The sequence below is a fragment of the Rattus rattus genome, chromosome 3 (assembly GCF_011064425.1).
Source record: "Rattus rattus isolate New Zealand chromosome 3, Rrattus_CSIRO_v1, whole genome shotgun sequence".
Taxonomy (NCBI): Eukaryota; Metazoa; Chordata; class Mammalia; order Rodentia; family Muridae; genus Rattus; species Rattus rattus.
This window is the reverse complement of record NC_046156.1, coordinates 195,578,968-195,603,098: the sequence shown is the minus strand read 5'-3', so window position 1 is coordinate 195,603,098 and position 24,131 is coordinate 195,578,968. Positions and strand designations below refer to the sequence as shown.

Genomic DNA, 24,131 nt, shown 5'->3' with positions numbered 1-24,131 from the left:
TTACTAATTGTGGTTTTGTATACTGTGTCAAGCAGTAGCACACCGTTCTGGGGCCTGGGTATGCCGTCTGCCAAGTTGATTAAGTACTTGTTGAATGGGGGTAGAAATTCAAATCCACACAGATGGCGAAGTGTGACGTTCATTCATAAGCCTTGTTTTTGCTTTGCTAGGTGAATGAAGCCGAGAGTGGAGTGTGACAGTAAAATCAGACGACAGATGGACAGTGTGACAAGAACGTCAGAGAGGATTGGGCCTCGCTGTGAGAGTCAGCCTGAAGTCAAGGTGTTGACAAGTTGCTGAGGACACGTGGGAGGACGGTGGCGCGCAGAGGGAGAGCCCTGTCTTCAGTCACACCATTGATGGAGGACAGATGGACACCCGGATGGCCAGTCACCTCTCTTAAACCTTTGGATAGTGGTCCTTTGTGCTCTGACGGACACCTGTTAGGGATTCTAGCCCGTTCTCTGAACTCACTTTCCCTTAAGACGTAAACTCGGACTGCGGTGTGTGAGCCGGCTTCTCTGTAGCGGGGCACCAGAGCTGCAGACATGAGTGCAGAGGGGTACCAGTACAGAGCGCTGTACGACTACAAAAAGGAACGAGAGGAAGACATCGACCTACACTTGGGGGACATCCTGACTGTGAATAAAGGCTCCTTAGTGGCACTTGGATTCAGTGATGGCCAGGAAGCCCGGCCAGAAGATATTGGCTGGTTAAATGGTTACAATGAAACTACTGGGGAGAGGGGAGACTTTCCAGGAACTTACGTTGAGTACATTGGAAGGAAAAGAATTTCACCCCCCACTCCTAAGCCACGGCCCCCTCGACCTCTTCCTGTAGCACCCGGTTCTTCAAAAACTGAAGCAGACACTGAGCAACCAGGTCAGTGTGACGAGGGCTTGGTTACTTAATGACCTTTTGATTCCGTTTCATTTTTTTTACTTTTTAATTGGTAAGGTCTTAGTCATCTTTGGGCCTAAGTCCTCTGGGCGAGTCGACCTGAACTGGTATACAGTGTAACAGTTTGGTTGGTCCCTTCATGGCTAGAAGTTTGCTTCTGTGTGGTTGGGAGTTCGTCTATATTGGGAGATGGTCTCTGAGAGCCTGTTCTGTGAGTGTCATTAAGCACTCTTACTGAAGTGGCCATCGAATGAACCCATACGGACAATTCTTACGATTGTTCTTGCTTTGGGAAAGCAAAGGGTAGGTCTAATATAAATATATGTAATGTCAGTGCGGTTTGTATGGAAAAAATGTAGCATCTTAAAGTGACCACAGGGCTCAGCAGAGAAGAAACCATTGTTTTTCTAACCCGGAATCGGCCTCTCGGTTTCCTCTCTAGGCTTGGAGTTAGCATAAAAGGAAAGGATTTTCTGTTCCCACAAGGGCAGTGCAGTACCACTGTGGCAGCAATGGCTGTAGTCTGCCTGGCCTTCCTGAGGAGAAACTCGGGTTCACGGGGTGCTTCTCTTAAATGGAAACCACCTCCATTCAAAATCCTCATGCCATAGATAGCCCACGCTCAGGCTGGGCACAGCTTGGTAGACGTCTTCTATTCGGTTTCTTACTGCGGAGAGCTTCATGCTCCACTTTGGTGTCTGTCTGTTCTGTTGGACAAATCTCAGGCTGCACAAGGGGTTTCTGGAAGGCTTTCCCAGATGAACGAGTGACTAAGAACGAAGAGGCAGATTTCAAGGGTGAGAGCTACCCTTTTAGCACTAGGCAACAGGACTGAGAATGTAGTGTCTGAGTCAACGAACAGACCTAACATCTCCCCAAAGGGATACTTGGAGACCTTTATACTATATTTAATCGTAACAAGTAATGTAGTTTTAAAAACTATACTAAGATCAAAAACATTTTTTTTTGCATGCAAATCAAAGAGCTCTGAATGCGTGCGTGTGTTCCGGGCACATGCACTAAGTACTGTGTTTCTCTCATATGGTGGTTTAGCAGACTGAAGATAAAAAAAGTCATTTTTTTCCCTCCATCAAATACCATGCTTTCTGACCCGACGCCTCTCTTTTTCTGTTGTGGTTTTGGAAGATTTACTTATTTTTATTTCATGTTTATGTGTGTGTGTGCCTGTGTACATGTGCACCAGAGGCATCCAGGTGTGCGTAGATGCAGCACGGGGCATCAGATCCCTGGAACTGAGGTTACATGAAGTTATGAGTTACCATGTGGGTGTTGGCCACTGCACACAGGTCATCTGGAAGAGCAGCAAGTGCTGTTAATTGCGGAACTCTCTTTCTCTGTTCTTCCTCCTCCTCCTCCTCCTCCTCCTCACCTCCTCCTCCACCCCCTCCTCTCTTCCTTCTGCTGCACTGCTGCCTCTTCTCTCCCTCCTCCTCCTCCTCCTCTTCCTCTTCTTCCTCTTCCTCCTCCTCTCCTTCCTCCTCCTCTTCCTCTTCCTCCTCCTCTCCTCCTCCTCCTCTTCCTCTTCCTCTTCCTCCTCCTCCTCCTCTTCCTCTTCTTCCTCCTCTTCCTCCTCTTCCTCCTCCTCCTCTTCCTCCTCTTCCTCTTCCTCTTCTTCCTCCTCTTCCTCCTCCTTCTCTTCCTCCTCCTCTTCTTCCTCCTTCTCTTCCTCCTCCTCCTCTTCCTCCTTCTCTTCTTCCTCTTCTTCCTCCCCCTCTTCCTCCTCTTCTTCCTCCCCCTCTTCCTCCTCCTCCTCCTCATCCTCCTCCTCCTCCACCTCTTCCTCTTCCCCTTCCTCCCTCTCCTCTTCCTCCTCCTCCCCTCTTCCTCTTCCTCCTCCTCCTCCTCTTCTTCTTCTTCTTCGTTAAACTTAGAAACGGTTAAATAGGTTCATTTAAGAAGAAAAATGACTTCATTGCGCCCAAAATATAAAGGGTTGCAGAACCATAAAAAAAAAAAAAAAAAGCTCAGTTAAATTAGAGATGATTCATAAGGTGGGGTTGAGGGTGCCAGGTCATAATTACCGACAAAAAAGACTTTGTGAAATAGTTTCTAAACAAAATTGCATGTGATCGCTGCCATCCGGTGTGAGTTTATTCAGCTGTCATACCCAGTCAAGGCATAGGACTAACAGGCACAGGGCTTTCTTTCTCGTAAGGTGCTGCATGTTTGCTCTCTCCTTCTCCCTTCAGCAGTGAGCTGTTCCCCCGCCCCCAGCCTTTTATTCTTCTTTTTGATACATGGGAAAAGGGAAAAATGAAAAAAAATTCAGCAGGGTTCAAGAAGGCTAATATGATAATATCATTCCCATGATAATGCACATGGAAGTACTGGAAAGAAAAGGGCCTGAGTATAAATGAGAGATTTGAAATAGCGGAAAGGTGAGGATGGGGGGGGGGAGAGCAGAGGGAGGGCATCACCAGGAGGGCATGGTGTTCGCATTCATCAGATACTCCAGAAATGTCAGCCCCACACACTCACTTCACTTCAGTGTGGTTCATGGGACATGTGAAGCCAGCAGTGCCCATGTAGGTACAGAGGCAGATTTCTTTTGCCCAAGTAAATATTCATTTCCAAAGCTTTCGTGGTGGACAATTGTGTGGTGGCAAGAAAAGGAAGTTCTTTTCCTCTCTTTTCTCCTCCTCGGTAATAATTTCTTCACTCTTGTCTTTTTCTTCGTCTTTTTCCCTCCATCGAACTTGAGTTCATTGGTTTTCTTATTGAAGGCTACTCTTCAAGCCTAAGAGCTGTGTGCATTCTCTCTTCTGGGAACCTGGATACCAGACACCCTGTTAACGGACAGCAATGTAGGCAGAGGAACCTTGGATCAGTGTGTATCTATCTAACCTACTTTTATCCTGTCAATTCCCCTTAACCCCAAGCATCCCTGTTTTTCAGTTCATGTTCGACAGCAGGTTTTAAACTCCTGGGCTCACCTCATCCTCCTTCCTGTGCCTTCCAAGTACCTGTGACTACAGCTGGGTCCCACAGCTCCCAGAGACCACTCTGTGTTTCAAAGGAAAGTGTTATTCAGCCCGTGGTCCAAAGTAGACTCTTACGAGCGGTTCCTCCTTATGCAATACGATCTACCTTTTTCTTTCTTTGTACCGCATGCATTTCGTTCGTTATAGGGTTGAAGAGACTAGCATTTGAATTGGGGACCAGGCAGGCACTGTTACGTAGCTAGGCCGGCGACTGCCAAGTACATAGTAAATGTCAAACACCAACCAAACGACAGTGCAATCTACGTGAACATCTGATTAAGCACCTCCTCTCAGGACTTGCTCTACCAATCCATTTTGCATTCAGTTGTCTAGAGCACCTTGGCCTGCGCGTGGAATAAGTTTATTTCCTGACCTCTGCGTGTCACATGTGGGCGCACAGGCCGAATGGACGAGCCTGCTCCTGGCCTCCATGCCTTATGTGCTCTTCCATTCCTTCCTTCACCTGTGAGGTACCCTGTGGCCCTGTCCTTCAGAGTTGCTGGCTGGGCCTCCAGAATGCTTATCTTCTGCCACAGCCTTGGGACCGATCGTTCGCTGCTGGGGAAAATGGGTGAAGCTGATAGGGAGCAGAAGGTGTGTCCTATCAGCAGGTGACCTAGGGCACAGATTTTATATTATTTGTAGTGGCCTCCTTACCTCCTCACCGCCTTTTATGGCTCTCCCTCTGCATGAGGGCCACTGTATTCAAAAACGAGGCTTCCTGTTTTACTTTGCCTTCTTGGAGCCCAGTGTCCCATTTGAGCAGCTTTGGAGACCGCTCTTCCTTTGTCTTGTCCTCGATAATGCGAGACATACAGACGGACATTCTGCCCTACACACAACCATCCTTTGTGTGTGTGTGGGGGGTCTCCCGTTTCCTTTCCTGTACAAGGAAACGAGCTGCTGTAAGCGAGGATTCGGGGATGAAGGATACAAACACGTTCTCTGGTGCAGAGGATGTCTGTGGGCTGCTTTGAGCAGCTTGAACACATCCTTCGCCGTGAGATAGGCAGCTTAGGTTTACCCGTCCATCTCATCCTGGGAGCTTCTGACCGAGAGAGTTTGTGTAAAGCGGTAAAACCTGCCAACTTGAGGGGCCACTTGGGCACCCGAGTTTACATAAACCTCAGGCATGCCTCCTGCACCCATGACCCGGCGGACTCCCGACGACAGCCGGTCCCAGCTGGTTTTTACATATAAAACAAACGCAGCCATTGGCGCAAACTGTTTTACTTTTGGATCAAGAACCCCTTCTAAACACAAGAAGAAAAGAGCCTGCATTTTGTGTTTGTTTTCATGGTCTCCCCAGACTTGGTATCTTTACATTTTTTTACACTCTGGCTTTTGAGTGTCCCTCCATGCTTGTTACTTACTCCTTGTCCAGAAAGTGAGGCTGCAATAAATCACAGAAGTCACAGGGGTCACAGAAGCTAGAGAGAGGCCTGATCCCAAATTATACACCTTGGTGGGGTGCCGTGGTCTCAATGCACGACTCTTTGCGGGAAGCAATAGGCGGAGAGGCCTTCCTGTCTGTGGGACTTGTGTTTGAGACCCTGCCTTTTCTTACCGTTCTCCACCTCCTCTCCACCTTCCGAGGGAAGCATTGCCGGGAAGCTGGAGGACTGTCTCAGGCATCTGACTTTGGGTGGCGTTCACCTGTTCTGCATTCTGTAACCATGGCAGTCTGTGGAGAAAGCAGGGCAAGGTGCAGGACCCTTGATGGGAGGGCTCTTGAGCCTCCGCTCAAGATAGCCAGAGAAAGCTTGAATGTTTGCCTTTCTGTGTTTTCTTAGGAAGCAGAATGTGTGTCTGAAAGATGGTTTGTGTAATTGATTAATCACAATTGTCATAGTTAATTTACTGGCCATAGTGATAGTTCTGTACTGAGAATCAAACCCAGGATCTCGTGCGTCTGAGGCAAATACCATGCACCTACCTAGCCCACATATGCAGCTCTTTTTTCCTTTGGTGTTTGAGATACAATTTCGCCACGTAACTGGCTGGCCCGGAGCTCACTAAATAGACCAGGCCGGCTTGGAAGTCCCAGGGATCTGCCTTCCTCTGCCATTGGAGTACCAGGATTAAAAGCGTCACCATGCCTGTGTAGAAATGTGATTCATAATTTTGGGAAAAGATGACCTTAACCACTTATTTTGTGATCATAGACTGTATTACTTTTAAATTATTAGACATTGCAATATAGCCCTCCCCTCCATATATAGACAATTGATATTCCCGTCACTAAATCCTTGATTTGCTATTTTTCTTGTTAGTTTAAAATGTAATCATTCTCCCCCCCCAGAAATGTTTGCAAGGAAGAAAAGGAATCCTGGAGAACAATTTGCATATCTACACTGATTTGTAAAAGGAAGTCCAGAAGAAGAAAAAGGAGTTCTTTTCTGAAGCAACTAGTTAGGAACTGACAGAGGAGCCCTCTGGCAGCTGAGTCACGGCTGCCCTGGGCATTCCCGGCCCTGAGAGGAGACACACGTCCTTCTCCTGGGTATTACTCACAGGGAAAGACCAGAGCTTCTCTACAGAATCGATGGCTGAGGCGGGCAGCTTGAGCCCCTTGTTTTTCTTCCCTTCCAGATTTATTTCTATCTTTTTATTATAGATACCGTTCTGTGGGTAAGTGACAGTGACTTCAAATTTCCCCGGAGGTAGACTTAGAGATGGCTGTGAGCTTCCTGACGTGGGTCCTGGGATCTGAACTCTGGCCCTCTAAAAGAGCAGTACATGCTCTTAATCACGGAGTCGTTTCTCTAGCTCCACATTTTATTTTTCCCTTAAGTGAAATACAGTAACCCCTGGCAGGCGCTTGGTTACCCGAGGTCAAGGGAGATCTGAACATATTACTATACAAGTAGGCGTTTGAGGGAGAGAGGTGAAGTGACTGTATTTCCATGATTTTTTTCTTTTTTTTTTCTTTTTTGCTGTAGTAATTGTGATTATTGCGTTTGTATTGTTTACACACTGCTCCTATCACAGATGTGTATGCATAGGAAGACAATGGTGTATATAAGAGAACGGAACTCTTTGTGTATTTAGGTGCCTACTCAGGGTCTTAGAACGACAGTATTCCTGCATATTCTATGTTAAATTTTTGGGCATAGCATTGGGGGGCGGTGTTGGAATGTGTGTATGTGTGTGTTTGTGAAGTGTTGAAGGGCCACAGGCTTTACCTTTTCAGTGTGAATGAAGCCCTCCCACCTCCCTTCAAACGAGTTATTTAAGCCAAAGTCTCCTGTTTTCTTCACTAACGATTGAATTAATGTTATTTTCCTAAGTTTTCTCTGTCATAAAGATAAAACTCCGTGGACTATACCATTAGTTCAGTTGTCACCAGAGTCTTTGATGTCTAGTCAGGTTCCTAGGTGTATGTATGTATCTTTGTCCAAAAGGGATTAGTAAACATGTCTTTAGAACATTCACATTCGAGAAAATAAACATTAGAAAATTTGCAAGTCAACAACACATGGTGCCTTACATCTGCTAAGTTGTATCCCAAAAGGAGAAAATTTTGTACCTGTGGCAAGTTTGCATGCCAAGTGTGTCATATCATTTGCATATTCATATTTTAGTTAGTAACGAACAAACAAAGTAAATGTTAGCTGTGCGGCTGGCTGGTGTTTATAGGTGTGTGCATGTTGTTTGTTGCTGACAGATTGCCATGGGAGAAGGTGTAAAATGGACTGAAGCCCGGGATGGGGCTGGGGGGTGGGGTCGTGTGGTCTGATAGCTGGACATAGGAACCGCATTGCTTCAAAGGCGCTACCGAATGTTTTCATGTCTTGGTTTAATTTATAGCATTTAATATCAAAGCAATCTTTTAATAAAACAAATCTAAATAGAGACCAACAAGATGAAGTAAAAATTGCTTTTATTCCAGTAACTAGGATCCGATTGCCATCCATTTAACAAAATAGTATCAGAATACTCTATAAAGGTTTTTTTGTTTGTTTGTTTTTTTGTCTTTTGTTTTTGTCTGTGTAGCCCTGGCTGTCCTAGAACTCACTTTGTTGACTAGGCTGGCCTTGAACTCAGAGATCCTCCTGCCTCTGCAGCCAGAGTGCCGGGACTGAAGGAGTGAGCTACCACTTATAAAGTATTTCTCTTTGTCATTATTTATAAAGTTTCCTTGCCTATCCTTATTCTACTACAGTGCCGTGTAAACATTGTTAAGGAACAATCTTGTAACTAAACGTCAAATACAATGTACATTGTTAAAGTGCACCTTTGTGTTGGAAAGAGAAAAAAGTGGCAGAACCTTCTACTTTCTCAGCTGGTGGCTTTGTACCACCTGATAGCCTGAGTGTCATTTGTAGGAATGCTTTCTCTTTGCTGTTTCTTGATTAGAGATAGATGCTGGCAGTCTCCTTGTATTCATCCATCTTACCTGTTCTCAGCTCCTGTCATGCATTACGAAAAGCTTCCATCATTCTGTCCTGTCACAGTTTGATGTATATTGAAGTTAGTGAAGAATACGATCTGATTAACTCTGATATCCAGGACAGGAAGGAATATTGGCATGCTTGAACTATCGATTCTTTCTGATATGTTATTTAGGTCAGAAGCTGCCTCGCCTCCCCAAATAGTCCATAATCACGTTAATACCAGGGCATACGAATTGTAAAACGGACAGTTCAGTATTGGCTGTTCCGAGAGCAGGCTCTGTTTTTGTTTCAACTTATGAATTTCTACCGCTAAGAACAGTTGGAGAACTAACTCTCCTACCCTCCAGTGATACGTTCTTTCCCCTCTAATAGTCCAGCAGCACTGCCCTGAACTGAGTTTATGTGGAGGACCGACTTAGGATAACTGGAAGAGACACTCACAGAAGCTCATTACAAGATCTGCTCGAAGTTTCTCTGGCGATTATAGGAGCCATTGCTAATGAAGTCCAGTTGGTACTTTTTTGTCAATCTATATGATACCCGATCTTAAGACATAGCTCACCATGGTATAACAGTTGTACATTTATCAGTGGGCACTTGGCAGTTGCTGCCTTCCACATTGGCTCTTGACTCTTCAAGGATCGTAGTAGCAAATGAAATGGTGTCCGTGGACTACCGTCCCTTCCCGTGCAGCCTCTGGATTCCCCCTTGTCCAGGGATCTCAGGGAATATGTGAATTACAGCCTCCAGGATCAGTGAAGGATCAGTAGTCATAAGGTGTTCGTTTGGCTTCTGAAGTTTTGCTTATTGAGGACTTCACATCTGTAGAAGAAGAAAATGTAGAACACATTTTCATGTTAGGCAGGGCTGTCCTGAAGCCAGTCCCTGTCTTTTATGGTCATTATCTTGGTCGAGCTTTCTGCTCAACAGGAAAACACCTAATACTGGTCCCAGCAAAAAGGAAGAAGCTGTCTTACTTGTTTCGATAAAATGCAGTTTTCAGAGTTATTTAAAGGTGCCGAGAAGGTGCTGTTTTGTGATATTAGGTATTCTAATGAGCTGTGGACTTTTAGACTATTGTGACTGCATTCATTGCTGCTGGCTGTAATTTTACCACAGGTTTTAAAAACAAGTTTTTCTTTTGTTTTCTGGTGCTGGGACTTGAACTGAGAGCCTTGTGGATGCTAAGCAGACACTCTAATACTGTGCTCCACCCCAACCCTTTGATATATATTTTAGTTAAACTTAAGAATATTGCTTTTTCACTAAACGATCCATTTGAACTTTTTCTATCTCTTGCTCATTTCTTTCCTACTATAGCTGGGTATCTGTGCCACTGTTAAACTTGATGTGTATGATTATTTATAATTTTTAAATATAACATTTAAAAACTTTATACGTTCGTATATTATGTACAGTTTTAAAGCATTCTGTATCAATATCAAGCTTTACTAGGTTATTTTAAAGGTAGCCCCAAGATGAATATTTTTGAGAGAGATATATTGAAAGAGCCCAGAACACTGATATTTATCTAATTTCAAGGACTGAGGTGGAGCAAATATGTTTAGAATAAAGATTACTGTCCCATACTTTCTCATACCTGTGTTTACTGAAAATCTTTGTTTCAAGTTACACCTTAACACTGTGTAGACTTAAGCATCGCCAGCCTCTTGCTGGGCCTTTTATGGACATTTCTCAACAGGACCCACTCGTCCTTTCAAAGGTCGGTTCTTAGGAGCGTGTTGAGATACAGCACAAGCTAGTCTCTGGAAAGAAGGGGGACTCCTTAGTAAGGAGCCTTTGCAAGGGCAGAGCCACGCCGGGCATGGTGGCAGCTACAGCATGGGCCTTGACTTGCTGTCCCCTCTGACGTCCCGGGCAGCTGAAGTCTTCATAGATATCTGCTAAGTGGCATCAGTCATTCCATTCACTCAGCCGTAAAGAACTTACCCTCGTGTTATATATGACTCCTTTCTGACCCGCACATTGAAGAGTCGACTTACAAAGAGAAAGATGGGGCTTCAAAAGGAAGACCACGTTTTGGGTATATGCCAATTATGCCCTTACCCCCTCCCCCATCCCATGATTATATAAAACTATATAAAGTTATATAGTTTTATAAACATGCCCCAAACTCCCGCCTCTGTTATTTTTGAAGACGCCAAATGCCGCTTCACATGCGTCCGGGTTTCAGGTTTTCATATTTCAGGCTCACAGCCTTTCTATTAGAATGAAACGCAGGCCAGGCCTGCCCTGCTTCAAAGCCAAACAAAATCCTGAGGATATCCAGTCCAAGAGCTGTGTGTTTTGGCGTGTGAAGACCAGCTGCTTGGAGTCTGTACCTACGAGAACTCTCACTGACTCAAATGAATCCGGAGCCTTGTTCCCTAAATTATGTCAAGGTTAGCAGTAAATGCTGCTTTAGAGGACTGAGTAAATTACCGAATTCCTGTGAATGTCAAACTCTATTTCTCAGCAGAGACGGCCACTGCCAAGTCTGTAATGTACACATTGTGTTCTGTTCCCTGACCTCCAAAGACAGGAGGGTGGATGGAGGAGGGCTTGCGTGGGGCACAGGTGAATTCCATTTCTAGGGACTTGCCATGACAATGTAACACTACTGGTGAAGTCACTGAAGCACTGGACGCTGGGAAGACTTCTTGAATACTTTGATTTTTTACTTTTTTTTCTCCTTCAGTCGAAAAAAAAATTATGTAAAAAGTTCCCTGAGTTTATAAGGTCCTAACCAGGAAGCAGCTCTGGCATAGCTTTCTGAGAGCCTCCAAGAGGACCTCTCTTCCCACCACAGCCATAAGAGGCAAGAACAAAAACACATTCTCGATCATTCCAGGAATCAGTTCTACTTGGAAAGTCTGCCTGCTGTGAGCTCAGTGGACCCGGTTTCAAAACGTAACAGAGCAAGATTTGACCGCTTCAAAGTAGCCAGGTAGCCCCACGACGCCCCTGTCTCTGTTTCATCACTAGGGATGTTTCTCTCCCCTTCCTCATCTCTCCAACCCTACCTTTCTTTGGTGGAAGGTAATAATTCAGAAAATAACCAAGAGCCATGTGTGTCGGCTCAAACCTGTAATCCCAGTGCTCAGGAGACAAGGTTCAAGGATTTCAAGTTCAAAGCCAACCTTGGTTACCTGATGAGATCCTGTCCGGAAAAACAAAGAAGCAAACAAATGCATAAAATCTTTATATGAAGCTGGGAGGGGTGGCACAGTGGAGTTGAGTCTATAAAGAAACAGAGTGCTAGAGGTGTCTCCGAAAGAAATAGCTAAGGGAAGCTTCGTGCATTCTAGACTGTCGGTCATTCAGGACCTCAGGCAGCCAAATCAATACCAGGAAAGGATTTTTTTCCCCTTCCAGATTAACAAAATGATGTTGAAAGGAGAACCAGTTTGGACATTGCCTGGGAATTGTTGGTTTCAGTCTGCCATCTGACTTTAGCCTTGAACCCAGGACCTAAGCCCGTGGAGAGGATGGGCAAAAGAATGTCTGGGAGAGAGCTTATTCGTTGGTAAACAGGAAAGCCCTCCCAAGCCTACAGGAAACCATTTTGTACACCCCGTGGGTGGAAAGGCAAGAGGGACTTGTAGAAGTGAGTGTTTCAAGCTTTGAGTGGACAGAAAGCAGCTGTGCAACTCCAAGCTGAGGAGATGAGGGTGGTGTAGGACGAGCAGGGAGTTATTGAAGAAACTAAGTGTGCTAGTGGTGGGCAGCAAAAAGGGGAACGGTCAGCGTTAAAGTAAGACCTGTACTGAGCAGGATACGAGAAGAAAGGACTTGTAGAATCCGGAGAAAAAGACTGAATGGAAGTGGGCAGGGGGAGAGAGTATTCAGAGTCACGGTGAGAAAGTCAAGAGTCCGTGAAGAGGAGCTCATTTCAAGTAACACATAGGAACATGGCTGGAACAGCTTCCGGACTGCACGGATCTGAACCTGTTCTCTGCTGTTCCCACATGACGTCACTGTAAAGCCACCTCAAGATACGTTTTAGAAAAAAAAAATTAGATTAAAAAAATATTAAAGTTCTTTGCCAGAATGTATAACAAGGTATTTGTTGCCAAGCAACAAAATCGCCTTCTGCCTCTAGCAGTCAGTGTTGAAGAGCTGTTGAGTTCCAACCCAGTTTTGAGAAGAACTGATGGGGACCAGGGTGATGGGCTGCCTCCCTATACTTTATGTTGGCCGCAGTAACTCAGGAACAACACAGGAAGCCGGTCACGTCACTTGGGGGTGGGGCTCAAAAGTTCCATTTTTCATCCTTAAGTTCACAACTAGAGCATATGTTAAAAGTGATTTTCATTAATTTAAGGATTAGACATATGCAGGGTGCATCTTCCAAATCCCGAGAACTACAATGATATAACAAAAGTATAATAGTGTGGATGGAAAAGGCTTACTCTGCATAAAAATTTTAAAGAAATATATATATGTATATATGTATATGCATCGATGTGTGTGTATATATATATGTGTATATATATGTATATGTTTCAATGTGTGCACACATAAACCTAAAACTAGCTTTTATACCTGCCTTTGCACACATTTCAGGTTCTCTGCTAACACCTATTTGAGTGTTAGCTCCTTACTTTTCATGATAACTCTATGATGGTGACTTTATCCATACACCCATTGTAAAGCCAAAGCGTAGTTAAATCCCCAAGTTACACAGTAGGAGGGTTGAGATTTGACCTCAGTGCTCTGAAGCAGATAGAGCATGCTAACAAGAGCCAACAGATAATCATGTTATGCCGTGTGACTCACCCACTGCTGGTTCAGTCAGGGTGTGTCCTGGAGCCCAAAACAGAAGAGCCCCCCCCCCCTCCCGGCTTTCCAGTGACCTATGGTCGGCCAAGACAAAAGGAGCTAAACAGAATGGATGCTTCCTGTCTCAGGACATAGACTCATGAACGACTAATGGATGAAGCAGACACGAGTGTCATTTTTCCTTACATCAAAAGAATGCCAGGTCAGCACACTCGGAAGAGGTGGTTGATTTTAAAGACAGTTTATCCCCTCTGCATGTTGGATGGAACCTTCTTTGTTATTGTTGTTGTTGTTGTTGTTGTTGTTGTGTGTGTGTGTGTGTGTGTGTGTGTGTGTGTGTGTGTGTGTGTGAGAGAGAGAGAGAGAGAGAGAGAGAGAGAGAGAGATTTTGATTGATTGATTTGGGGGCCAGAGGACAAGGTCAGGTGACATTCTAGGAAGGCCATCTATCTCCACCATGACATTCAGACTAGGCCGGCTGATCCAGGGATCTGCTCCTCTCTGCCTCCCCAGGACTGGGCTTACAGGTGTGAGCCACTGTGACCAGCATTTTCCTGTGAACTCTGGGGACCAAACCCATGTCTTTATCCTTAAGTGGACAGCCCTATAGTGACTGAGCCTTTCCCTCTCAGCGCCCTGTGCATCTTATAAGAGTGATGAAATTATTAACTCTTAAATTAACCTCTCCTTGACTTGTGGTTCTCAATGTTACATATCACATGTATACAACATACAAACTTGTGTTTCTGTACAAATTATTATGTACTTATACATAATATATACAAAATTATATTTACACAAATAGATCTGATAGTAGCATATAAGATCATAGCGAAAGTTTTGCTGGGTTCATTATTTAAAGAAAATGCCTTTCTGATGGAACTGCTTGCTGGTTCAAGCTAGCCGTAACTTGCTCCTTCACTAGCCTCCATGTTCGGAGTTTTATGGACAGTTACATTGTAACTGTCACTTGTGGTCTAATCTTCCCCTTAAGGGAAACTTGAGAAACGCTGTCAGCTTTTTCGAGTAGAGGAAGTTTAAACATATTGGCGCAGAGGCTTCAACATTGTTTAGCTTAAACTCCCATTCTTGTCAGACCACATCTTTCCAGGCCCTCTGCGGCTGGAGTCAGCTCCCTTTGGCTCTCGTGAAGGAAAAGTTTTACCCAGTGCAACAAATGTTTACTCTTCTTTGCCAGACCTGGGGTCTGCTCAGCCGATCTGAGACCTGCTTGCTCATCACAGTTTGGTCAAAGAACTGGCCTGTCATCAGTCTGCAGATTTTAGTTGTATAATTGCTTTTGGCCAATTCCGACTTAATTCTAAAACCTAGATAATACTTTTGGGTGATTTTGTTGTTGTTTTGAGACATAGTTTCTCTGTGTAGCTTTGGCTGTCCTGGAACTCACTCTGTTAGACCAGGCTTCAAACTCCTAGAGATCCTCCTGCCCCTGCCCCTGACTCTCTCTACAGTGCTGGGATTAAAGGTGTGCACCACCACTGCCCAGCTATCACATATATAATATATATGTACTTATATATAATATATTCTATATACTTTTTTTTAAACTGGGAAAACAATCTTTCCCCTCTCCTTTCTGCCCCCCTTTCACACTTCTCACTGGCTCCTTCCTCCCTCCCTCCCTCCCTCCCTCCCTCCCTCCCTCCCTCCCTCCCACCTGCCCTGTGCTTGAGAGTCCACTGTGAGAGGCTGGTGAGTTTCACAACCATCTTTCATGAAGTAGAACCAACGTCCCACCTCACCTCTCAGGTAGCCATGCTTATCCGTTTTCTAGCACACACGGAGTCTCTGCCGCTGGTTTTTACTTAGATGACACCATGCCCCTGGATTCAGTTGTTCCCTGAGGGACCATCTTTTATCAACAGCAGATACTGTGTTTAGTTCACTCGTGGAAGTGTTGTGATTTTTTTTTTACACCCCACTGAAGAATTAGTACTCTTCCAAGTTCCATCGAACATTCCATGTGTAATTTCCTAAGAGAAGAAAGGGTAGTTGATTGTAAACTCTTTTGACATGAGGGTAAAAATATTTTGTTTATAGAGGACAGAAAAGGAGTTAATATTTAGCGACTCTGGCGAAGGAGGGGCAGGACCTAAGGAATGTGGTCACCTGATCCCGGACCTCTCATCTGTGGGCATGCACCTGGATAATTATCTGGTTTGCTAGAAAGGTTGTGATCGTGACTTTAATTTACATTTTCGTTGTTCAGCTCTTGGTCCTAGATTCCACATTTTCTGTAAGAGGAAGTGCCCTGCTTGGACGGGAAAAACTTTAGCTTCAACATGGCTGTTCGTAAGTTTGCAGAAATGGTGGAGTGCTTGTGGTGTCCTGGACACCAGGCACTGCAGTGTGGTGCACCGACTCGTTCCGATTGCATGTTGGGGCTTAGGAGAAGGAACTAGGCCAGGGTCAAGCAAGGCTGGCGGCCAGTCAGTCATCACAGTAGACTTGCTTCTGAACGTGTGCTTCTCAGCATCACACAGAACCTTCAAAGAGCCAGGCTGAAGACGGACCTCTAGCCAGTCATCCCCATGCACTGAGAAACAGCAGTGTCTAAACCATAGACTTAATACAGTTTCGAATTTCTCTATTTTTTGCATAACACTGCTTTTAATCTCAGTTTTACAAATACTCTGGGTATGGATAGCCATATGCTAAGCTGATGGATGCTGTTTGTGTCAAAATCATGTACTTGAAGCATGTATTAAACCAGAGACCTGCAGGAGACAATTTGTATACTCATTTCTTCTGAAATTTTATTTTAATTAACTTCTTATTATATAGGGTATGGCTATTTTCATACATGTATTCAATGTACATAGGACATATTTCCCAGCATTCCCCACTACCTCCCCCGATACTTGTTTTCATGAGACCCATCCATTTCTTTCTCAGTTTCTTTGTGAGATCTTGTAGGTGAAAGCAGTGACCCCTTTTATTTAGCAAAGGCACTATTAGTTCATTATTAGTTTTGGAACTTGGATTTGAAATCCTTAATAGCTACCTCGTCTAAAAGAATATTTGTGCTTTATCTGACCAGTTAGGGAAATGTTCAGTCTGACAAAAACAAACAAACAAACAAACAAACAAAAAAAAAAAAACAGTTGTGAGCTCTTGGGTGTGAATGTTTTTCGTGTGACTTGAAGTTGGTCTTCCTCAGAGAGCATAGTGGTCAGACACAGGTTCACATCTTGGGCATAATTTGCGAAGTCGAAATTTGTAGGGGTCGTCAGGTGGTCCCATGAAGGCATGCCGATGGATAGATGCAATGTTCATCTTTGAAGTCCTGTTTCCAGAGGACGAGGGGCAAAGAAAGAAAGCTCTTGTCTTCGGAAGCATTCCAGCGTTTTCCCACGTTGTGCCCACAAGGCTGAGTAGAAGGCTGTGAGATGCCATAGCTCCAGGATACATCATTCCATCCTTTATAGGAATCGGGTATTCCCGGCACTGAGATCAGGCTCAGGTAGGCAGTGCACCAAGCCCAGGCTTGCCCACAAAGCCAGTCGAGAGCTTAGCACTCCCCACTGTGGAAAAGTCCTTCCTGAGTTTGGACTTGGCACCCCGTGTCTGGGTCAGTTGCACATCTATCCAGGGAAAGCCCGTGGCTTGGCAGAGAACACTGGATCTAAGTGGGAAACAAATTCGCTGACCCCTGCCTCGGAGGGTCACATTTTTCATTTATATTTCACATGACTCATCGTAAATTACAGTGCTTATAGATAGAGAACAAACCCTTCCCCCTTCCTCCTTCTCCAGACACCACATAATGGAAAATGCAAGCTTTCTACAGAAAAACTGCTGCTGCTGCTGCTGCTGCTGCTGCTGCTTCATCCTCCCCTCCCCTTCTCCCCTTCCCCTCTCCCCCTCTTCCTTCTCCCCCTCTTCCCTCTCCCCTCCTTTTCCTCCCCTTCTCCCCCCCTTCTTTTCCCCTCCCTTCCCTTCCCCCTCCCCCCTTCTCTTCTCTCCATACTCTCTCCCTCTTCCTCCTCCTCCTCTTTTCTTTCTTTTTTTTTTTTTTTTTTGGGAAAGCCACATCTCTGCCTCAGGATGGGGAGAACTGTTAAGTCCTAAACCTCAACAACAGGCACATAAAGCTTTGTCGTTCATTTCCTGTTTAATAAAAAAATAAAAATAATAATAAAAAAAAACCAACCCTGTCCTATGAACTCCCAGACGATGAGAAGATTTTCCTCAGAGAAAATTCAGCTCTGGGAGGAGCCCATAGAGGTCATAACCTACAAAATTCTTGAAGGGAAGTTTCAGTGAGAAGAGGGCAGGCGGGGTTAGGAAGCTCTGAGTGCTGCAGTGGGTGACTGGTGTGTGAGCCCCTGCTCTCTGGAGCTGCAGCCTTCATGGGACGTGTAGTACACATCTGCAGAAATCTCGGGAGGAAGTGTTAAAAAAAAAAATAGCATGAAGTTGGAGGGAGCGTAGTGGAGGCCAGGAAAGGGAAGGGAAGGTGGAGTGGACTTGATCAATGTATATGCATGCATAGCTATTAAATAAAATATTAAAAAATAGATTTCAGCTTCCCGCACAGGGCAGGAACAGCCCCTCTCTGACACCCCCTCCGCCTTAGTAGGAGTTCGTATCAGTAGTTATATCTTCCCCAAATGACTGCTGGAGAAAATAGGTGAAAGCCATTGTCAACAGGTTGTGGAAGGGACAGTTCAGCCCGCTGTCTCCCCAAAACTCCCCTCACAGCAAACCCAGCCCCAGCCCCAGCCCCAGCCCAGCTTTCACATAAAGCAGGTACGGAGTTGATTTTGGTTAGGATCAGATGCAGGTCATCTTTGGCACCCAGAGTGGACAAGTCTGCCATTTGTTGCACAGTCATGTGGACCCAGGAGACAGAGGACTGCTTGATTGAAAGTATATAGAATGGCTCCTTAGCTGGGCAGCGGTGGGGCACACTCTTCATGCCAGCACTCTGGAGGCAGAGGCAGGTGAATCTCTGAGTTTGAGGCCAGCCTGTTCAATAGAGTGAGTTCCAGGACAGCCAGGGCCACATAGAGGAACCCTGTCTCAGCCTCCCCTCACCCCCAAATAAAATGGTTCCTTAGGCTTCATGGACAATTGAATAACTCCAGTTTCCTTTCTTGACCCATGGTCACTTCCGGCTCCTCTGGAATCAAGCATTAAGTATCCTAGTCTCTTACAGTGAACAGATTAAATGGCTGTAGCTTAAATCAAACCATTAATTTGGAGTTGTCTGTGACTACAGTCACTCTATTCTCTGTTGGGATTAAGTTCCTACGGATTTGACAGATACATAAAGGTGCTTGCCCAGGGAAAATAGAAATTCTGCTAGCTGAAACCCTGAGTGGTGTTTTAGCTTTCTGTTTATATTAAAACCTTTTAAAATTAAGATAATTTAACTTGGTTTTCTTTTTCTGGTTACCTAAAAGAAGAAGAAGAAGAAGAAGAAGGGAAAAAAACCAAAAAAACCAGAAGCATGAAGCAAATGAGTGTATTACATGGAGACAGGACTGAGTGATGGAAAATTCTTTTTCCTTTCAGTAGGACTTAGCAGAAAGCATGTGTCAAAAGTCCCTTACCTAAATGGGTCATAATTAAAGACGTTGGGGCTTATTTATTTTAATTAGAAATATTAAGCACAACTCAGTGGGCTTCATGGAAAAATTTTTTTCTAATTGCATATTTTATTTTACGTCAAGTAGTAAATTAAATTTTTGTGGGTACAAAAAAGACTTTTAGCTCTAACCACAATCATAACTCATGCTAAATATATTAATGTTGTGTTGATTGGCTAACTGACTGCTTTGGGATAGTTAAACTGGTGAGACCTATTGTTTTTTTTTTTTTTTTTTTTTTTTTGTTTTTCCAGTAATAGTGACAAAGCAATCAGTATGTTCTGGAGAAATGTATTTGATTGAATTGTTCAGATCAATACAAATGACTGGATACAACTCGAGGTAAAGAGTCAGTGCTTAGACTGTGTTTCCTTTAAAATTCTGTCTGATGCTATTGCATTGTCTCTCCCATGGGTTTTACAGGGTTTCTGAGAAATCCAAAGTGGCAACTTTCTCAGCCTCTTACACAGAGGCAGAGTGGATGAGCGGGCTCACTCACAGTTCGTGGTGGGATTAAACCAAGTTGCTGGCTTCAGGTTGACTCTCAGACTTAGCTGTTGTCTGCCGGATGGAAGACCACATCTCAGCGTCCTCCGTGTATAGCACTGAACAAACCTTGTCACCCATCTCGTTTTCTAGCCAAAGAGAATCCGTAGAACAAAGCAATCAGACGGCTCGAGAGCACTGGCCAATCTCGATTGTCTTTGACAGTTCTCTATTATAGTAAAAACAAACCCGTTCAGCAGCAGGAGCAGTTTTCTGGGAATTTGTACAAATATACTTTAGAGAAAAAAAAAAGACAAACTGGTCGGGTTTTGCATCATTTATCATGTGCGAGTCCTTTAGGTCAGGTGGAAAGTGCGTGGGATGAAGTCGTAGGGCCATCGGTGAGGCTGGTGCGCTGTGGTTCCATGTCCCCTCCTGTTGGCCTTGCTTACGTAGTGAGCTTGTGAACAAGCCAGGCATTAAGGACTTCCAGTGGCATCCTTGGCCAAGAGTCCCTCTTAGTCACTGTGAATTATTTGTTGTACGACCTAAAGATGGTAATGTCCATACATAGCCCTGGCTTTCTCATCTGTACAGTAGGCTCACTGAGCAAGGATGAGCCGTGAGGGCGCTCTCTCCGTCACACCTCGAGTCCCAGAGGACCCGAGGATTTAAAGCTCATTGTTTAATGATAACGCTCAAACCAGAAGGACACGTAGAACACAGACACGCACAACGCGTCTCCCGACTTAAGTGATCTGTCTGAACCGGAGGAAAATGAAAGGGGTTGAAATCGCCCGGCCACAGGAAATGAAGGCCGAAGGCCAGTTTAAACAGCTGAGAACCGTGCGAAGCAGTAGTTCCTGGGAGATAGCGAACACTCTGTCGCTCTCTTTGTGGGCGTTCCAGGAAGAAACGAAGTTAAATGACAGCAGAATTAACCATGGTTAGACCAGCTGCCTCTTCTAAAAAACGCTCCCTCACCTGAGAGGTCCCCTCCTTGTAGACAGAGAAGGAAGGTAGACAGAGCCCCCTGTGTTTTCTCCAGAGCTATGTGCATGCTCCCCCAGACACAGGACGCTGGAACGGTTTCGTTTCTTAACACAGAGTCTTCATTTATCATTGAACAGAGTCTCGTTGCCTCCATGATGCTTTCTTGGGGGTCTCTATGTCCTCCTTCGCCTGCTTCACTAGTGTCTCGTTTTTTTGTTTGTTTCTTGTTTTGTTTTCCAGGACTACTCTTCTTATATAGTCCTAGGAGACTGACATTTACACACACTCTCCAAGCTTACCTTTAAACTCATGACAGTCCTCCTGCCTCAGCTTCTCTAGTGGTAGTTGTTATAGGCGTATGCAGTCAGGCCCAACTATTTGTGCCACTTAAGTGTAAACCATTCCAAGGGCCATGGATTCTGTTAGGCAGAGTTTTGTAGACTTCGTGCTATTTCTTCAGAGGGCACAGTACTGGCAAAATCATGCCCAGAAATGCAGTTCTCTTCTGCCTTGTCTGTTTAGTCTATTTCTTTTTGAGGAAAACCTTCGTTTTTTTTTTGTTTTTTTTTTCAGAACTCCATTTTCCTTTACAAAGCCAGAATTGTCATAGCAAAATAACTTAAAAATATTTTGTTTTCTCGTTCACTAATTCATTATGAAGTAGCTCATTAGTTTAAAAAAAAAAAAAAAAAAAAGCAGGACCTTGGAGGAGGAAATGCTGGCCTGCTCTGACGCTGGTTCTCTTGGCCAGTAGAGGTCGCCATCTATTGGTCAAGGAGAGAAATAAACGAAACGTTTGGCCCACATTCCTGGTGGTATGATAGTCACAGGGAGGTTGTTTTGGTAAAGCTCTTGGCTAAAATGTATGAAAATGCATGACTCACTAGGAACCTAAAGCCCAGGGTTTTGATTGATCATAGACGGTCTCTGAAAGTCATGATAAGGAGAAGTGGCTACATAGCTCTTTTAAATGCATATTTCTTAAGACCGCCAGAATTCCACTCTAGTGAAATATTAAGTGGAGTTTTAATTAGACAAATTGATGGCCGATTTTGTAACTCTGTGGTTGATTTGGGCTTCCTTTCTTTCTAGCCTCTGGAGTCTGGTGTTTCCTGCCTAGCTGACACGAGACAGGCTCTGTAGAATGGGCAAACTGGTGACTCTTGATGCTGGGGTCTCGTTAACTTGACCATGTGCAAGGTTTAAGTAGTGGCATCTATGCATTTGGCTCGGAAATGTCTTGGAAAATTCTCAATCAATTGTAAACAGGGGAAAGAGTTGCTTTCCTATTATTGGGTGGAGACACACACACACACACACACACACACACACACACACACGCGCACGCGCACGCATGCACGCACGCAATGACTAGGACAGCTTGAACTTAAATAGAAAGGACCAGTATAACAATTTTTGTTATTAATAATACATCATTTTAAATATACTTCCCATCCCTAATATTTAAAAATATCTTAAATCCTGAAAGCTAAATTGTATACACATTAGTGCTTTACTTGTCCTACCCCCCATGTTGTGTGTGTGTGTGTGTGTGTGTGTGTGTGTGTGTGTGTGTGTGTGTGTGTGTGTGTGTGTGTGTGTTAGGTCCCTAACAGACTATGAATAAGGCTCACATTTTAACCTTGCGGCTTTATTTCTTCCACACACGCCTGCTCGTATTTTTGAACGTGAAACTTTTTAAAATGCTATGTACTACCCAAGTAATCATCCGATGCCCGGGATCTGGGTGTTCGGCGTTCAGTTAATTAATTCATGTGCCTTCCACTGTGAAGTAAGTACGATGACAGCTAGAGAAAGAGGCGGTAGTACAAGAGAAACCAGGAAACCCATATGTTATTTGCTTCCATTTTCACACAGTACACCTATATATGTGTGAAACAAATATATAAACTGTCACAAAGCAACATATTGATGAACCGAGACGAGCAGAGCACGATTCGAGCAAGAAGCGGGTCGGAGTGGGGCTTGGAGAAAGCAGGAGGTTTTGAAGGAGGGAGGGAGTCGTGTTTATAGTGTCTGCTACAGGTCAGTGTTGGGCTCACCCTGGGTGGCGTAGTGTGATGTGAAAAGAGGGGTTAGAGGAGAAAGGGCCAGGCCATGGAAATCGGCGAGCAACTCTAGGCACAGCCATGTCTTGTGGGCAAAGCTGAGATGCATTGTTGAGGTCAGGCTGTGTAATTTCCTTCTGAAAAGGCCTGCCCACTTACCAGTAATGATACCTTTCTTTCTCTTCTATTTTTGTCCCTTCCTTTAGGAAAAGGAATATATGCTTACTTGTTATTTACAATTCCAAGTCATTTCCCAGGTCTGGTTGCTTTTGTTCCTCACATTTAAGAAGAATTGAGTTAGGTCGACAGGAAACGTTCAGTCCTTCTTTCAAGTCTCCATTATCTGAGATGTCTTCCTTTTTTAAAATGCTCTCCCTCTCATCCTTCAGATCTGTATCGCGGTACCCTTCCTTGGTCTTTCTCTTTTGGATTCATAAATGCAGATATACTGGGCTTTAAAATCCTACCCGGGCAGATAAGCTACTCTGGCACAAAGTGGCCCTGCTGGAAAATCCAGAATTGAAGGATACACCGTTGACCTCTTTAAATACAGTTTCACTTTTAAATAACACTGGGCCAGATTATTGGACATCTTCATAACTAATGTAGATGACACAGGTTAACCCAGCCAGCCCTTCTAGGAGTTCTCTTACAACTGGTACCCTGTACTACTGGACTACCATTATAAATGATTTAACCTCCTGCAAAGCTGCCTTTTAATAGGTGTTTATAGGCATCACTTACCAAGTATTTCAAGGGCTCTCTGCATGAAAACGGCCAGGGAAGGAGGGTTAACACTAGCGTTTCTCTGCAAACAGTTATAAACATCCCCACCTAAGAGAGGGTTGATGGACTATTGGTGAGGGAACAAACACTTGAAAGGACAGTGTTCCATCTCCTACCGTTGACCTTCCCAAGATAACTGGAGAGAATTCCCGAGTGTGTGGTATGTATGCACTCATTCTGTTCTGGTTCCGGTCCTGACCTGGACTGGACGCCCTGGTCAACGCTCATCACTTAATGGTGGGAAACAGACTGCATGGTATCCTGCCAGGCAAGTAGTGGCCCTTGGGATTGGAGCTGGGTTGGAGGCATATGTGTTGGAGGGTGGTGTGCCTCCCTTAGTCTCCCACTTACTCCTACCAGCGGCTGACCTTTCCTTCTGGGGTTACACAGCTGGGGTTTGATTTTTTTTTTTTTCCAGCTGGTTGAGACAGGAAGCAGGACTGTATCCCATGGGATCCAGACCTCAGTCGTAGGCTCTGTGGGATAAGGTAGTGGAGACCCATGCATTGCTGTCCTGCCCCCTCCTCCTGCCTCTTTTCTGCCTCTTGTGTTTGCCCGCTTAGTCAGCTGCTTGCCTGTGATGAAGGTGGCAGGGGAGAAGGCCTGACTCTCTGTGTTGGTAGCATACCAGTATAAAATGGAAACTTCCCTAAGCGTGTTAGATTTCTAAATTCTTTGGCTAAAATTGATGTGACCCATAATGTCTTGGCGTGCCCATTTGCAGTCATCCATACAATCTTGAAAAGTGACTTTGGTGTCCTAGTCTGGAACCCTAACCTTCAGATATATAACATGTCTAGGGGAAACACATGTTTTAGATCTTAAACATACAGTGAGCTCACAGATGAGCTTGGGAAATAGTATCCACATGCAGGCTGGAGACTTCCTGTGGCGACAGTCAGCCTGTGAGGAGAGCTTGCTTCGGGAACGTGACTGTGTTCCTCTCTTCGAGTCCTATTCCTAAGAGTAGCATCCAGGAAGGGGAATGAACTGCGAAGTTGGGTTTATGAAGGTGACTCTTGTGAAAGAAACTGACTTTGTGTCTTCCCAAGACTTTGCACAAACTGTATTAATTCTGCGCTTTGTTCACAACTCCCAAGG

At 44.6% G+C, this 24,131-nt stretch overlaps 1 protein-coding gene across 1 annotated transcript in view; it reads left to right on the top strand.

Moving 5' to 3' along the window:
* Positions 1 to 24,131, top strand: part of Pik3r1 (phosphoinositide-3-kinase regulatory subunit 1) — an 84,660-nt gene that overhangs the window by 9,997 nt on the left and 50,532 nt on the right. The window contains exon 2 of the mRNA XM_032898969.1: positions 171 to 882. Coding sequence (XP_032754860.1) covers positions 549 to 882 — 334 coding nt within the window. The 5' untranslated portion in view covers positions 171 to 548. The remainder of the gene's footprint in view (positions 1 to 170; positions 883 to 24,131) is intronic.